General features: G+C 40.0%; 1 protein-coding gene across 1 annotated transcript in view; it reads right to left on the bottom strand.

Annotated features, from left to right (window-relative positions):
* ed (echinoid) overlaps positions 1 to 16,226 on the bottom strand; it is a 115,041-nt gene that overhangs the window by 36,130 nt on the left and 62,685 nt on the right. The window contains exons 3-4 of the mRNA XM_064684747.1: positions 12,672 to 12,932; positions 12,365 to 12,561 (exon numbers count right to left, since the gene is read on the bottom strand). Of these exons, the coding sequence (XP_064540817.1) occupies positions 12,365 to 12,561; positions 12,672 to 12,932 (458 nt within the window). The remainder of the gene's footprint in view (positions 1 to 12,364; positions 12,562 to 12,671; positions 12,933 to 16,226) is intronic.

Genomic DNA, 16,226 nt, shown 5'->3' with positions numbered 1-16,226 from the left:
GCCACTGTTTATGCAGCTCCCTTTACAGGCATAATAAATTTATATGTATACGCTGATATGCTGTAAATATTTTTCCAGTTGCCGCCCGCTGGCCAACAACAACAATGCTCAGGAATGTGCAAATTTATATTTTACTATATTTCATATTATTTTTCCTATTTTTTTCCCATTCTATATTTTATGCTGCGCTGAAAAGCGTAACCTGCGGGCATAGTTTGGCTTGGTGCAAACATTTTTGATATTTGTGCAAATAAATAGTTGAAAATAAGTTTTATATGCACACAAGTTTTAATTAGCCGGCAATTGCGAGGGCCAACAAGTTCGAATGCAATTATAACTATGCAATTAACAGGAAATGGAAGTGCAAAAAAAAAATAGGTAAAAACCAAAGTATTATAAATATTTAATGGAAAATGTTTTGCATGAAATTTACAAAATGCATTTAATATTTCAACATGAACTGAGGCGGGGGCTGCGCAAGAGCTTTAGTTAAATGTCAGTTGCATATATACAGATACATACATATATATAGACTGGGATAGAAAAGTGAAATCAAAGAAAAGCGCATTCAATTGCTGGCATAAAGTTTGCTATTGAAAAAAAAGCCCAACAGAAAATTCATTGAAAACAAACAATAACAAGCGTTAAATTGAACAACACAACAACAACTCAACTTGAATAAATATAAACAACAAAAACACGTAATCGCACTTGCTGCAGACTCAATAAAGAAACGAAGTTGTTCAGAGTTTTTCCACATTTATCAACTGTTTACACATTTTAACACTTTTGTGCGTACTTCGCTTTGTTGAATGAACTTATTAGAAGTTTATTTGAAATATTCTGGCTGGGCAAACATGGATCGTGTGTGACGACACCATGAATGGATTATCCGAGGCGCCTTTGATTGAATATTAAATATATGCTAACAAGGGTTTAGCAATATGACATTTGTAAAGGTTATCAAAGTTATGCAGCAGAAAGTTTTCAATTTGATTGCTGACGATTTATGGCAAACAGGATTGTTGACGATTGTTAGCTTACAAAATGTTTGCAAATCATTTAAAAGAAATTTAACAATTGAAAAGAGAACTTAAATTTATAAAAGCATCAAGCTGCAACCATATAAAAGACTTTTTTATATAGAATATTGAGAGCTTTTTTTGTTTATATTAAAATTTTCAGGATTTCATGGAACTGAATTATAGAAACAAAGTTTTGCATAGTTCCACATTTCTGTGGAACTCATTAACAATAAACAGAAATTAGAACAAAAACTTTTTGTCTTAAAGCCTTTGCTGTTGAATTTCTTATTTATTGAAAATTTTTTATTTGAATTTTTGTATGATACGCATATTGAAATATCCTATTAAATCTAAGGCGAACAATGTTCACGAAATTCGAGTGCCAGCTCAACATTTCGTCCAATTTGCAAAATCACGGATATAGTGCAGAGCTGCTGACTGCTGACAGGGTGGAAGGGTGGGGCATGCAGGGCGAGCAGTGGCAGCTCAGGGGAGGGTCACGCGCATTTGCGGTCAATCTTTGGGCGCCTCTCAGGTTGCACGAATGCGCCAGCTGATTTGTTGCACGCACCGCAGCAGCAGCTCGTCGACGCGTTGCGTTTCATTAGGCGCAGGGCGCAACACAAATTGGCGAGTGAATATGAAAGAAGAGGAAAAACTATTGAAATTCAAAAAGCGCTACAAGCTCCGAAATATGCCGTTGCAACGCGCGTGCCAAATGTCTATGTACGTATGTAGGTGTTTGTGGCATGTGTGTGTCTGTCGAGTCAAATGTGGCAGCAAATTTCTGTAAATAAAGCATTTTTGAGCGGCTTGTGCAAATTTGTGCAGATTGCGCAAATTGCATTGCGCTCCACATTGGGCCATATGTACATATATTTGCAGCAGTCTAAACACAGTGAAACCCCCCCTCCCCATCCCTCAAAACACACCATCCGACTCCGCGCACTCCCTCGCAGGCGCTCGCTAAAATCAAACAAATGCGCAAAATTAGCATTTTGACATTTCAATTTTGAATAGTATTGACATGTTTATGCGGTGGCGCGGGTTCTTGGCTGCCCAGAAATGTGAGGGGGGGGGGGGGGTATACATATGAAAGGGGGCCTATGGGTTTTGGCCGACTCCGATATTTGTGCAATTTGTAGCGCTTTTATTGATTTACAAAATTTACTTTAATTAGCAGCTGATATGTGATGCGACGACGGCACAGCTCGGATATGGATATGGACGTGTGTGTGTTCAGCGAGTGGGCGTGGCAGCAGCCAGGTTTACTTAGTCAATTGAAGCAATGCCGAGTTATTGCGAGTGCCGCATGCAGCAGCATTGTTGTTGAGCCAAGGCAACGCGTGCTGCTGTTTACCCTATTGACATCATCGTCAGCAACAACAACAACAACAACAAGAACAACAACAATGGCAACATCATGATCAAGCTCAATCCTCATCATCTCTGTCAATAACAATAGAGCTAAAATGTTGGCCGTGACTAACAATGCAAAGTTTGTCATGGGTTGGCTGCATATATTTATGCCTTTGCGTGTGTGTGGGTGTATTTTTGCGTATATATATGTGTGTGTGACACTGACACATCAAATAGAAGTGTACACTCGGTTGTCGTCTACCTCTGTCACACCTAACAATTTAGATATCTGGGGATTAGCTATATCTATGTTTATTAATTTTTAAGGAATACCGTAAACACTCGGGAAATGAGAACTTAATCATTTTAAATGGATTATTAAAGTGTAAGCTAAAGTACACAAGATTCATACTATTGGGAAACATTTTATAAAGAGAAATAAAAATGGAATATTCCGAAATTTTATATAAAAAACCAAGCCTTCCACTTTTTATTCGGGCTATGAATTTGCATCTGGTTTGTTATTGTGCATATCTCCAAATTACTTAAAAATTTCATTACATTTTACTCATTTAAGCTCAATATAAGCTTTAGCATTTCTTGCTTTATCAACTTCTTAGTTTATATAGAGAATTTCTTTCCTTATAGCTGCTTCATTAGCTTGTTACTTTTTATTCTTGCAAGTTTTTCTCTCCTTGAATACATTAAATTGCACTAATATTGACTTATAGCACAGCTTTACTTTTATCATGTCATGGTTTGTGATTGCAACTTTTTAAATGATCAATTTTAGACTTGTTTTATTTTCTTAAATATTTGTCGAGCTTATTCAGAGAACTCCGATTTACATTCTCTTTCTCAAATATTTAAGCATATTTGTCGCATATCTTGAAATCTTTGCTATTTGTTAATTTTTTCCATCTTTAATCTAATAAATGCTTTTATTTCAGTATGAGTCCAATTAGCTGCCCCTCCTATCGCTTAAAGTTTTCTCTTCCTTTTGCAACCTTTCCCACATTCCTCTAGAACAATTAGGTGCTGTGTTCTTGTTATATGATAACTTCCGCAACTTTTATTAGCTTATTCTCTCACATTCTCTATATATTACCTCCACCCCAATCTATTTCATTTAATTTGCTGTGTGCTCCTAAAATAGCCTTGACCCTTTGCAATTTGATTCCTTGCGGCGTCAATCAAGCAAAGTCCTGTTCTCGCACCTGCTCACCGCCCACTTCCATTAACCGAATCCGACCAGTTAATATCGAAATTAAAGCCGCCCTCAAGGCTGCATTTCGGAAATTCGCTAATGTATATAATTATTGTATTTCAATTAATTTGCTTAACACAATAGGCGAGAGAGAGAGAGAGAGAGAGAACTGAGAGCTCGGTGCGGTGTGCGGCGTGTGGCTGAATGCTGCGTAACTGTTATCGACATATCCATTTGGGCACGCCCCCTGCCCACTGCCGACTGCCCACTGCTGACTGGATGAATGGCTAATGACGAATGTCCTGGGCAACATGCGAACCGCAATTCGACCCAAGCTGACCTCAGCACGCAAGACGCCTGCCAAAATGCTTAAGCCTGGGGGCGTGTCTTGGGTTCGTTTTGCTACATTTTCTTTCAATTCGGATTTTACATGCGGATGCCAAAGTTAAACCTTTAGAATGTGACAGCCTGTGAATGCCGCAGCCATACCAACACGCCCCACTAATATGCTCAGGCCTCGGGGCCAATGCACGATTATGCGTAAGGGGCGGCGGGGGCGGGGCTGCGAGACGGGGGTCTTGAAAAAGCATCCTTTTGTTTCAGTCCCGGGATTTTAACTTTGGGGAGCGTCTGCTGGCGCTGCTCGGTTTCAGCTCACATAATGTGGCCAAACAATAAATGAAAATTGTGTGCAATTGTCGTGCCTTCATCCGTGCCACTGGGCAACAAACCCTACAACAAATTCCCAGCCCAAAGCCCCAAACCCAACAACAAGCCCCGAAAGCCCCACTCCCCTTGCCAACTCACAAAGTACTTTCTATGCTCTTACAGTCCAAGTTGTTGCCATTGTTGATTGACGCTCATTTTGTGTGTCTGTCTGCTGTTTGGGTAGTAGTATACGTTTCCTGATACCCTGCACATATAACTTTGTAAATAGATCAGATATTATTGATTGCAAAATTATTTCTCAATGCCTGTTAAATGTTTGTGTAATAAACAAACTTTGTGAAATCTTTAAGAAACTTTCAATTTCTATATCTAGAAATGCCTTTTACAATCCTTATCTTTTTTCATATATTTGGGATAAATTAAATTTGCATTTATATGCCATTTTTTGTATACTACGAGACAGAGTACAGGGTATCTTTCAGTAGTATAAACATATTAGTTCCTGAAACAACTAAAATATCATGTTAGCGAATCTGAAGAAGTGTATATGATACAGATACAGGGTATCTACGAATGTGTCCATTGTAATATGCTCTTTATATTGCGTGCTCATATGAGAGAACAAATTTGGGATGATATAAGGCCAGTCTTACCATTTGGATTTTGTTTTACATAGCACCAACTACAGGTCATATTTAGGTCTAAATACTTAATATTATGAAGAATCTGAATCTGAAGAAGTGCGCATTATAAACATAGCTCATGTGCACTTCTTCAGATCCGCACACAGGGTATCCTTAAGCGTCTCCCCTGTCATGTATCTTCTTTTTGGGAGTACCATCCATTATATCCATTGTGAGTTGCATGCATGTCTCGTGACACTTCTTAATGTTAGTGTCACGATAGAAAGCACTACATCGGACAACGAAAAAATATACAGCAAAAAATATGACGAATATAAAGTGGAATTACTGAAAAAACCATTGCTAATATTCAAAATTTGTGCAAGGGTTTCCAGTACATCGAAGTATACAATTTGTTCTTGCTTCACTTATCTTTTTCTCTGGAGATTAGCATCAGGTAATGGTAAAGTCTCAAACGTTAAAATGGATGAGTCTCATACACACAATTACACAAAAGAAAGAAGAGTCTAGGTATGGCACCAGTATATAGGTTATCGATATTGGCTATGTGTCTGTTAAAATAGTGTTGCCAGATGGAAATTGTATTTTATTTTCGCAATTTAACGAATACCAATCCTTATATTAATTTCATAAATGAAAATAAATAGATTTAATGGTTCTCTCAAGAGTTACGCAATTAAAATGGCAGAATATTAAAAAAAAAAATATATTGCTTAGTTTTCACATTTAGCATGCCCCACTGAATACCCTTTAAAAGTAGCTGATTTTTGTCCTAACATTTTCCCATTTTGTACCAGTGTCCATTATTAGTTCCTCGCGTGTCTCGTTATCCTTTTTATTTGAGGTTTGCTTAATGTCAACTAAATAGCAAAGAAACACACACACACACACACACACAGACACACACAAACACATTGAGTGAGATGACAGTCATGCTTAGATGGGCATTGACATTGGGGTTAGGGGTATTCCGTTCATTGTTTCATTTTTGCCAAGCCACAAATGACTGAGGCCAGCTGCTGTGTGTGGGTAAGTTTGTTGGCTTGTTCAGATGCCACACACACCCGCACACACATACTCACACTCAGCCGGACTCATTTCATGGCTTGTTGCCGACTATTTTGCCGTATTATTGGCGTTAAGTTGCCAGTTACCTATGAACCCGGCTACTCCGACGGAGTTGCGGCTGCTGCTGTGCTCCATCTGGTCGCTGGCTCTTATCTGGTCGCATTATCATCATCATCTTCAATTTAATGCGTGGCAGACGACGAGGACACTCGACAATTTTTGTTGTTTGTTCTTTTTGTCTTCCTGCTGCAGCGCTTTGTTTTTGCGGCTATGTCCTGGCAGTCACTTCCTGCTGCCATTTGCCAGTTGGTGCTTCTATTCTGCTGCTGCTGCTTCTTTTTTGTTTTTTTTTTTTTTTGTACTCTATGTAATGCCACTTTATATGCCGCAGTTGATGCCTTTAGAGGCTTTTGTGTTTACGCCATGTTAAGCCCGGGAATCCCTAATGCCAAAGGACATCGCCAGCCACTCACGGCCTCCATCACCTCGCCCCTAACTCGCTGTCACCCTGTCTATTGGCACATGTGTATTGGCATTTGCTTCGTTGATTTTCCACAACATGCTGTGCCTATTTGCCTAGTTGGCCTGTCTTCTAACCCCCCTCCCAGCCTCTCTCGCTCACGCCGCGCTGCTCAGCCTGGTGTTAAGGTTCAAACATGGCGCAAGGTCGTTTCAACCAACCGAAGCGGGCAACATTTACATTTACATTTCCATCTCCCGCTCTACAGCATCAGCTTCAGTTCCATTTCCATCTCTATCCGGAACGTGCCCGGGCTGCCTTTTTATGCATGATCTCATCGCTGACTGGCAGCGGAGGGCTGCTCGGCGGGTCAACGGAGCGTTCGACATTTCTCCTAGGGCCCCCCCCCCCCTTCCCCACCTCTACTGCTGGTTTCTGCACTTCCCTCTTATCCCGATGTAAATGCTTTTGGGCTCTTGTGAGGCAGGCCAGACAAAAGTTAATTGCCTGACATTAAACTATGAAAATGATAGGCGCCAGGACACAAAACATGTCCTCCGGGAGCTGACACAAACGCATTGTCAATATTTTCCCATGTGTCTGACTGTAAAATTTTTGCTAAGCTTCGCGCGACTTTAAGCACCTTCAAGTCCTCGCCAAAACAAAAAAAAAAACAGAAAACATTTGACAGCAACAACAACAACATTCAGTGGCAGGGTTGTCGGCTTAGAATCAAATCTAAAGTCATGCAGGCAAGCCTCCTCCTCTACCACTGACCCAATCCTCGCCGGCAGCTGTCTGGTGCTTGCCCGCTTTGCAGCGCTTGAAGGTGGGTTAAGGTGCGCCCAGGTGAGATCCGATTAGGCTCATCAGCAGCATGCGCGAGGGCAGGACAATAAATTAGCGTTTCACAGCTTAAGCCTGGAGCAAATGCGCACTGGGTAAATTCTAATGCCAGCGGGCAAGCACGTAAAACACCCTAAACTCTGAACCCAGTAATGTGATTTTTTTCTTACACCCGAGGCTAAATCGAAATAAACGTGGTTTAAAGCAGTCTGTCGACCAGGGATTGGCCTCTTGGCAATTGTAGATTTACTCTGATTGAAGATGTACTTCTGAGCACCTAGTTGAACTCTAAGCGATGCAAATCAAGCTTAATTTGTGAAAGGAAATATAATAATAAGGTCTATGCTGTTAGAGCCAAGCAGCGCGTGCGACGTTTACGAATGCCGCAGAAAAGGAAAATCACAAATTTGTATGCCACTCATGCAGAACGAGACGGAGAGAGTGAGAGATGGACAGAGAGTGAAATAAAATATGTTAGCCCAGGCGATTGTAGTCTATCATAGCCTAGCCAATTTAATATATTATAATGATATATCTATTCTTATCGATAGTCGATTCTTATCTTCTGTTTGTCCTACTATCTGACTGTAAATTTCTTCACTTTTCTTCAATATATATCCTAACCACACTTTTCTATTACGAACTTGTACATGCACCTAATATATCAGCAAAAACTTTTTCTATCAGTTTAAAACTTGTAAAATATAATTGTTGCGACAATTAATGCATATTCGTTGTGCCGAACTCTAAATCAGATGAAAATGAAAAACTAAATTCTACAGATATAAATTGGAAATATAAACCTACTCCATTTAAAACATTCGACAAACACACCCACTGAGCCACATATACCCGCACTAAGTACCCTTTAAAGTTTCAATTTTTCGCGACATTTTGTCATTTTGTGGTTATTAGCAGAGACTGCTTAAGATTTGCCACGGACGCCTGCAATTTATTGCCCGCAATTTGGGCAATTTGACTTATTGCAGGCGATTAGACAAGGAGTTGGTGAAAGGCGCGTTGCCAGACTGTGTAAAGAAGGGCAGACTGTGTTGCCAGAGTTGATGTAGGTAAAGTCTCGTGCAGCTGACTAATTTGTGTGTGAATTCTTATTGTCGAACGTAAATCAGAAAATGGCAACTGTTAAACGAAGCAAAATAAGGGAAAATGGCGAAATGGGTAAATTGGAAAATCGAAAAACATTTCCTGTTGAAACTAACAATTAAATTGTTTTTGATTTAATTTGCCAGGCAAATGCTGAAAATTCTGTTGACTAAGCAAACACAACCGCAGAGGCTACCTACGAAAGGATGCTCCTGGATAAATTGAACAGGAGGAGCCGCAGGCTGTTTGTGTGCTGCTTTTGGCCCGCAGCACACAGAAACCGCAAATGCTAGACATCCTGCCTGTGGGCGAGGACTTTTGCTTTTGATCAGCTTCCCGAGGCTTGCTTAAAAATGCATTACTTTGCACGTCCCTTAACCTTAGGTGGAGGTTGACCGCAAGTGGAAAATCATAGCCCACATATCGGACATTGGCTGGACATTGCCAACCCTCGACCCCCCCCCCCTTTTCTTTCACCGCCTCTGCCACGCCCCTGTTTGCTGTAATTACTTGTGGCACCTCTGCGGTTTGCCTTTGTCAGCATCTTTTTGGGTTTCTGCTGCAGCCTTGAGTATTTTTTATTTTTTGGCTATAGGCAGTCGAATTTATGTAGGCCAATTGACCTATGACCCCCCGCAGCCCCGCAGCCGAGCAAAACACCCTTAAATGCCAATTAATAAACATTCGAATTACAAATCGTTGCGTTTACTTTGCGGTTGGCGCTTATTGCAAAATATTTCTAATTATACATTGTGTTCAACAATCTAAACATAACAAATAACAACAACAACAACCAATATAAAATATAATGCGGCTTATAAATGCAAATTAGCTGTCGGGCATTGCATGTGGGCGTGGCATGCGGTTGGGCGTTTGTGTTTTAATTAAACCGCAGTCGCATCATTTTAAAATGCGCCCACTGAATAAATTCATGTATTTATTCACATACACTCATACAACACTCATATAAACACTCATATGCTTCAATTAGCTCAATCAGTGTGAGGGCGTGTGCGGTGTAGGCGATAGAGGGGCGGGGGTGGCGACATATGGCTGGCGACAGCCAGTGTGGGCGTGGTCCAGTTCTCAAAAAGAGTTATGCACGTAACGGCGGCTAATTAGCGACATTTATGCGACAGGTCAGACAGTTGCCCGTTGTTGTAGTTGTTGACATTGTTGTTTTTTATATGGCATTGCGCATACGACACGTGGGAGCTGGCCGTTGAAGATTGCGTGTCGGCGTTTTAGCTATGCATAAACCCATTTAAAGTTCTACAACTACAACTTTTTTATAAAGATATTAATTGGTTTATAAAACGAGCGCAGTCATAAAAAAGAGAGACATTAAAACTTGAGCTGTTAACAAACGGCTGACGTGACCAAAATGCAAGTTGAACAAGTATTGAAAAGTTCCCAAAACCAGTGTTGCAAACTATACAAAAGAACTCTACAATGCGACAAAGTGCCTTAGAGATGATATAGACAAACCATGCGAGTTGTTTGTTAAAGAGAAATGTGTTTGTTATTTAGCATAGGATTAAACAAACGCAACAATTACCAATTACTTAGGCATACCCTAAATATGTTTGCCAAATCTGAACAACTTTGAATCATATCGTATCGTATAGCTCACAGAGGAACAAATGGCTGTAAATTGTGTTTGATGAACAGGCCAAGTAATGAATCATTTACCACATCTGACATATAGGCTTCGGTAACCCGCAAATAGCTCTTCTCGCCTATACACTTTCTCGAAACGAATTGAGTTTTATTTCAGGTCACAGTCCCTGAATGGTTAATCAATGCCTCGTCGTTCTGCTCTACGGTTCAGGCCCAAAATGCATGCAAATGCAATTAGCGCGCAGAATAAGCCACAGCAGACAGTCAGAGAGGAAGGGACAGAAGGGGAGGGGCACCACCCCATGCACCAGCAGTGGAAGCATCGGCGGGACAGCTTTAAACCTGGCTAACTGGCTAATTACCATGTGCGATGTTCTTGTGGTTTTGTATTTGAATTAATTACACATTTGATGGTTGACCTCAGATGTGTTGTTCTCGTTGCTGCTGCTGCTGCTGGCTGCGATTGTCGTGGCAATATTTTAGGTTTTGGCTTTTGATTAGCTCTAATAGCGCGATGGGCGTAGTGTGCCGGCTAATGCGACGTTTAACTGCCACTTGTTGCAACAACAACGATAACTTTGTTAACCACACATAAATTTCTGTTCTAATTACTTGTGTTCGCAGTCAGCAGGTCAACAACGTCAGCTTCGGTTTATTTATGTTGGCTTTACTTAAAGTTTTACACTTGGAGATAAACAGATAAACGGCGTAGAAAAAAACATGAAAATTAATATTAAAGCTAAGCACGAACTTTCGTTCAAGAACTTTTTGAAGCTAGATATGTTTCACTTGCTTTAAGAACGATTCACGATTCAATTCAAGCATTTGAATTCTTGTTTTAAGTATTTATGTATTTATTTTCTATTTTCTATTCTTTCCTTCGAAATCAAGACATTTTTTCTTTTAACTTAACAGCAATTGATGGCAACAAGAGCCTGAATTCCAGCCCGTTCATACTAGTATTTAGAATAGAGCTTTTCTCTAAGTGTACATATACATTTGATTACATATACAACATATCTTAATGTGTATACATTAGCCCGTGTTGTTGTTTAGGGACTCATCTAAATGGCTGCGGCTGCTGCTGTTCTCCGGCAGTTTTAACAACGCTCTAACAAATGTGTCAGCATTTGTCGAGCAGCTCGTTGCAGCCGTAACAAATGAGTAGTAAGTGGGAGTTGTGGTGGGTGGGTCGCTAAATGAGGGGCAAGCCGGGGCGGGGCGGGGCGAGGCAGGGCATGGCTGCAATGTCAGTGGTCATGTCTGGTGGTCACTTCATTATGCAGCTATTTATTTAGTTGTTGCTCATTGTAATTGCCGAGCAATGCTAATTAGACGTTCCCCAACGTTGGCCACAGAGGTCAACTAATGTGACACGCCCCCAGCCAACAGCCAGGCAGCTGCCACTTCCACTCAAAAGACAAACTGCAATACCATAATGAATAGCGCAGCAAGGGCAGGGGCGAGTGCGGGGGCAGGGTTTACCCGGGAGGCAGTTTGCAAGTTAACAATTAGCTGCCTTTGCTATATTTAGAAGCAATTGCAAGCCGAGTTCAAGTTAGTTGAAATAATGTCAAAGGCATTTGTCAGCATAACAGATCATAGTTTTTAATCAAAGAAAATGAGAATGGGCTGGAGCAGAGTGTGAGAAAATGGGGAGAAAACAAGTGAAGAATCGGCAACAAAATTAATTCATTTCGTCAAGCTTTGCTCTTTGAAGTTCCGCTTAGCTTTTAAGTATTGATAATTAATATTAAAATGGAAATCAATATTGGCATGCATTAAGATTCTCAAGAACCAATTAAGTTTATTTTTAAAGAAATGCATAACACCTTAAACATGTAAGCGAACCTGCGTAATTTTTAAAAATTAAGGACTTTACGAAAAACTAAGCTTTGAAAGCACATGAAAGCTTTTTTTAATTAAGCCAATAAAAATAAAAGCAATGAAAAATAAAAAATTACCATTACTGCGATGGCGTTTTTTTGAAAGCTTTAAAATAATTAAAAAGCTTCTAGGAATCCAAATTAGATTGATTAAAGCTTAAAGCTCTTGAAGATCATTCTCGCTATATTGAGTCTTTAAAGAATGTTTTAACTTTTCTTCGGACTCAAGACATCCAAGGCTTAAGGTTTAAAGTCTTCGCAAATATAATCTTGTAAAATATCAAGCTGCATGAACTGATTTATGATGGGGTAAAAGTAATTAATTTAGGCAACTCGAGTTTTTTATATTGCCAAATATTATTCTATTCCCAGTGTACAATTTTAAATATTGACAAGTTTGGTCTGCCGCTGATTAAGCCTCATTTAGAAGTTGGAGGATATAAGGTATATGCAGATAGAATTAAATCGGTACTCACAGTTAACATTCAATGTGGTTGTCGCCTCCAGGCGTTTGCCCTCGTTCATGGCGCGATTGCGCACCACACACTTGTACTTGGCGCCATCGTCTTCGCGACGTGGTGTAATCGACAGCGTGGCATTGGTGGGTTGATCCTTGGTGCCACCGCGCAGCACAGTGGCGGGCAGCGGCGAGTTTGAACCCTCGCGGTACCAGCTAAATGAGTGAAAGAAGCAGAGAAATAGAGATTGAAAGGTTGGTTCAGGCAGTCATATAAACCTATATACATATATATAGAGCTTATGTAGATAATCCCCAAAACGTACGTTATGGTGGGATCCGGTGAGCCGCCAATGCTGCTGCATGTCAGCTCCATGGGTTTGTCCTCGGTGGCAACGGCAATGCTGCCGGGCGAGATGACGGGCGGATGTGGGGGCGTTAGGACGGTGAGATTATGAAATTCCTGATGCACATCGGCACCGGTGCCTTTGGCCTTGATGCGGCACTCGAAGCGTCCATTGTCCCGATTATAGGAGACATTCTTGATCTGCAGATCATAAATGCCGCGCTCCGGTTGAAAGTCGAGTCTGCAAATGATACAGAAAATAATAGAAAATGAATTAATTAAAAATATTTGTATATACACCAATTTTATAAGTATTTTTTCCGGGAATCAAACGGCGATTCCATTTGAAAATTCAATTTATTTTATTTAAAAACTTGGCCAGTGCTCGCCATGGGCGCACACACCTCGCCCATATCGGCTGCCCTTTAAGAGCCACAACACTAATTGTGCTAATATTGAGTTTTTTGCTGATGTCCTGCTGCGGGTCCTGACTGCTGACGACTGCTGCCGTACGGGCCCGCAGGTGGTTCAACTTTAAACGATTCGCAATATAAATAAATAGCAAATGTTAATATTTGAGCTGGGGCTGTCAATGGCAGGGGCAAGGGGCGTAAGGCGGGGCGTGTGACAGCAACATAAATAAAATCAACGTTCAATAAATGTTTGCATATTTTCCTAGACGATGACTTCGATTGACGATAACGATGACAACGGTGAAAAGTTGGAAGGTTTGGCAATTGCGGAGGGTTGCCAGACGTTAGCAACCGATTGGTAAACAAAATGTCAACATTTCTGCAGTTGTAATTGTTGTTGCTGCTGCTGTTGTCGTTGGGCTTGAAGTGTTTTCTTTCTGCTGTCAATTTAATTGCCAAGGCAGAAATTTAAGTCCACATTTTAATTGTAAATTTTGTAACTTTTCTTATTCCTAATTGAATTTCTATATTTGCTAAATGCTTGGGAAAAACAAACTCCCCCATAGCCGGATAATCAAGAGAAAATCAATCCAATTTCCCAAAAGTTGTCTCAATTTTTAGCTGCTTCAATTTGTTGTAGTTGCCAAATGTACTTATTCTGAAGAAATCCATTTAAGTTCAACAGCTTCGGGTATTATGATGCGATGAACACAATTGGGACGCATAAAAATGTGAGGTGTATGGAATATGTACTGGAGTGGATGATAGGAAACAGAGTTCGTCTTGACCTGGCAAGGTTTTCAGTTCAAAACCTACTATATTGTGAATTTAGTTGAAGCAAAGTTAGCCATATAAATATTTAACAAATTTATTAATATTAAATATTAATTGGGCGTCGTCAGATGAGAATTCTACTAAACAGATAGCAGATTATTTTTCAACTAAAGCGGCTCCTACACATTTACTATTTTTATATAGTTTTGTTTAACTTTTATTATATTATAATTTATAAATAAATATATTTTTTTTATAGTTTCAATGCTGTATTCTATATTACATAGAGCTTTGTAAGTACGCGTAATAAGCTCTATATTCTTTGAATCTCTCGTATTTATTTGAAATTTAAACATATTTCAATTATTCCTTTTCCTATGTGCTTTATATGTATTTGTGTTAATATTCAAGTTTTCCCAAAGAACTTGTTAAACATGTTTTTCTGCTAGTGTATTTAGTCTTCGGATAATTTATCGCTTTTACTGTGAACTGCTCTTGAATTTTATTTTACTTGATATATATTTTGGCAATTTTTTTTTTACAATTTCCCCAGCACGCTGATTATTTCGTTGGTTGTCCTGGACAACTACTGAAAATTGATACGCAGCTGAGGAGCTGCCACCGTCCACTTGGCTGGTCAATGGATCGATGGCTGCGACGCAGCGACTACGCAGCAGTTTATTAAATTGGCAAACAAGATGCTGACCCCTCCAGAGCCCCCTTTCCCATTGGCGAACTATGAACTTCATTTGTCAAGCACAGCTCAAAGGCAGCGAAGTGGTGTTTGCCAAGTGCCAAGGCGTGACTGGACATTGAGGACACTTGATAGCAGCTCGACACATCTCATTTGGCGTCTAGACGCATTTTATGGCTTTAATTGACAATTCACTCAGCAACACAGCAGCCGCTCCGCACTCCCCCCTTCTCGTACTGCGCCCCACGCTAATTGCTGCAAGCCGCAAAAACACGCGTCAGCGGAAAAAGAATTTAATTTGTTAGACGAACGCGTTTACCGTACAGTAAAACCACAGCAGAGCGTGGCTGGCAATTTGGCCAAAAAACTCACAAAAAAAAAATAAGGAATTAAACTATGGAAAAAACCTCTAAATAGAGAATATGCAAGAAGAAAAAAAGAACTCAAAAAACAATGTTGACCCATAAAAAAAAAAGGGAAAAAATTATTGTAGCCAGGCAAATTGACTCAATTCTCTGCAGGCTCTAGCTCGTGCGTCCTTCGTCTAGTTGAATCTATTTTTCAACTTTTTTTTTGTATTATTATTTTTCTATTTGCCGCGTCGTCTCCAGCGGCCGCCATAGCTGCTCATTTGCAGCCTGAGCTTGGGGACAGGACAACGGGCCAACAGGATACAGATAAAGTAGAAAAAAAGAAAAAAAATGGTGCAAATTATAAAAATTGCTGGCAAAGCGCAGTTCTCCACTCATCGCCTGCCTCTTGGGGAAAAACGCGAATCTTTCGTAGAATGCAGCAAGCGTTCGCTTAAAGCATTTAAAAAAAAAAATGGCGCGCGTGTCGCACGTCCTTGAGCGCCAAAAGCTCCTGCGGGATTTGTAGTATAGCCCCTGTATTATTATTTAATTTTTTTTTGTTTTTCGAAATAACCGCCCCATTCTCCTGGCCCACGGCAGGCGGAGAGCTGTTGCTGCAATTTTCTAGTGTGCCATTGCCGGAGGCGTACTCTGTCTGGGATTCGGTTCGTTGTGCTCGGAATTCCAATTCGTTTAGCAGATTCCAATGCAGATTCGCTTCATCTCTATATATATATATATATATATATATATATATATATATATCTCACGCCCATATCTCTTTTGCTTTTCTGGCCGTCTATTCGTTTGGCGCTAAACGTTAAACGGCCATTGCCGCAGCCAATTATTTGGCAATGGGACATTCCGGTACATGTTTTGGTTTCAGCTTTCAACTCAATTTTAATGTGTGTGTTGTCTACATTTTGGATTGTGCAGCAAAAAGGATGTTCCAGCAAGTGAAAACGACTGCATTTCGAGAAGCTGACAAGAGTTCTAATAGAGCGAAAATATCATATGTTTTTCAGAGCTAGTTCTAATTTTTAACTATTTCCAAAGGATGTTTCAGAAATAAAAAATTTCTTTATTTGAAAAATCGATTTGAGATCGATAAAATATAGTTGCTAGCAATAACAGAGCTATAAAAGAGTATAGGCATCATGTGCATATCAGATCTAAATCTAGCATATGATTTATTCTCAACTGTTTTCGAAGGATGTTCCAATTTAAAACGTTCCGAAATTGTTAAACAGTAGCTCAAAAATGTATCGTAGATGTTTCAAAAAGAGGAACCTGCGAGAAGT

Source organism: Drosophila montana, unplaced genomic scaffold (genome assembly GCF_035044405.1).
Source record: "Drosophila montana isolate Dmon_TW-CO22-7 unplaced genomic scaffold, ASM3504440v1 contig_2_1, whole genome shotgun sequence".
In the NCBI taxonomy this organism is placed as follows: domain Eukaryota; kingdom Metazoa; phylum Arthropoda; class Insecta; order Diptera; family Drosophilidae; genus Drosophila; species Drosophila montana.
This window is presented reverse-complemented; position numbering and strand designations above follow the sequence as displayed.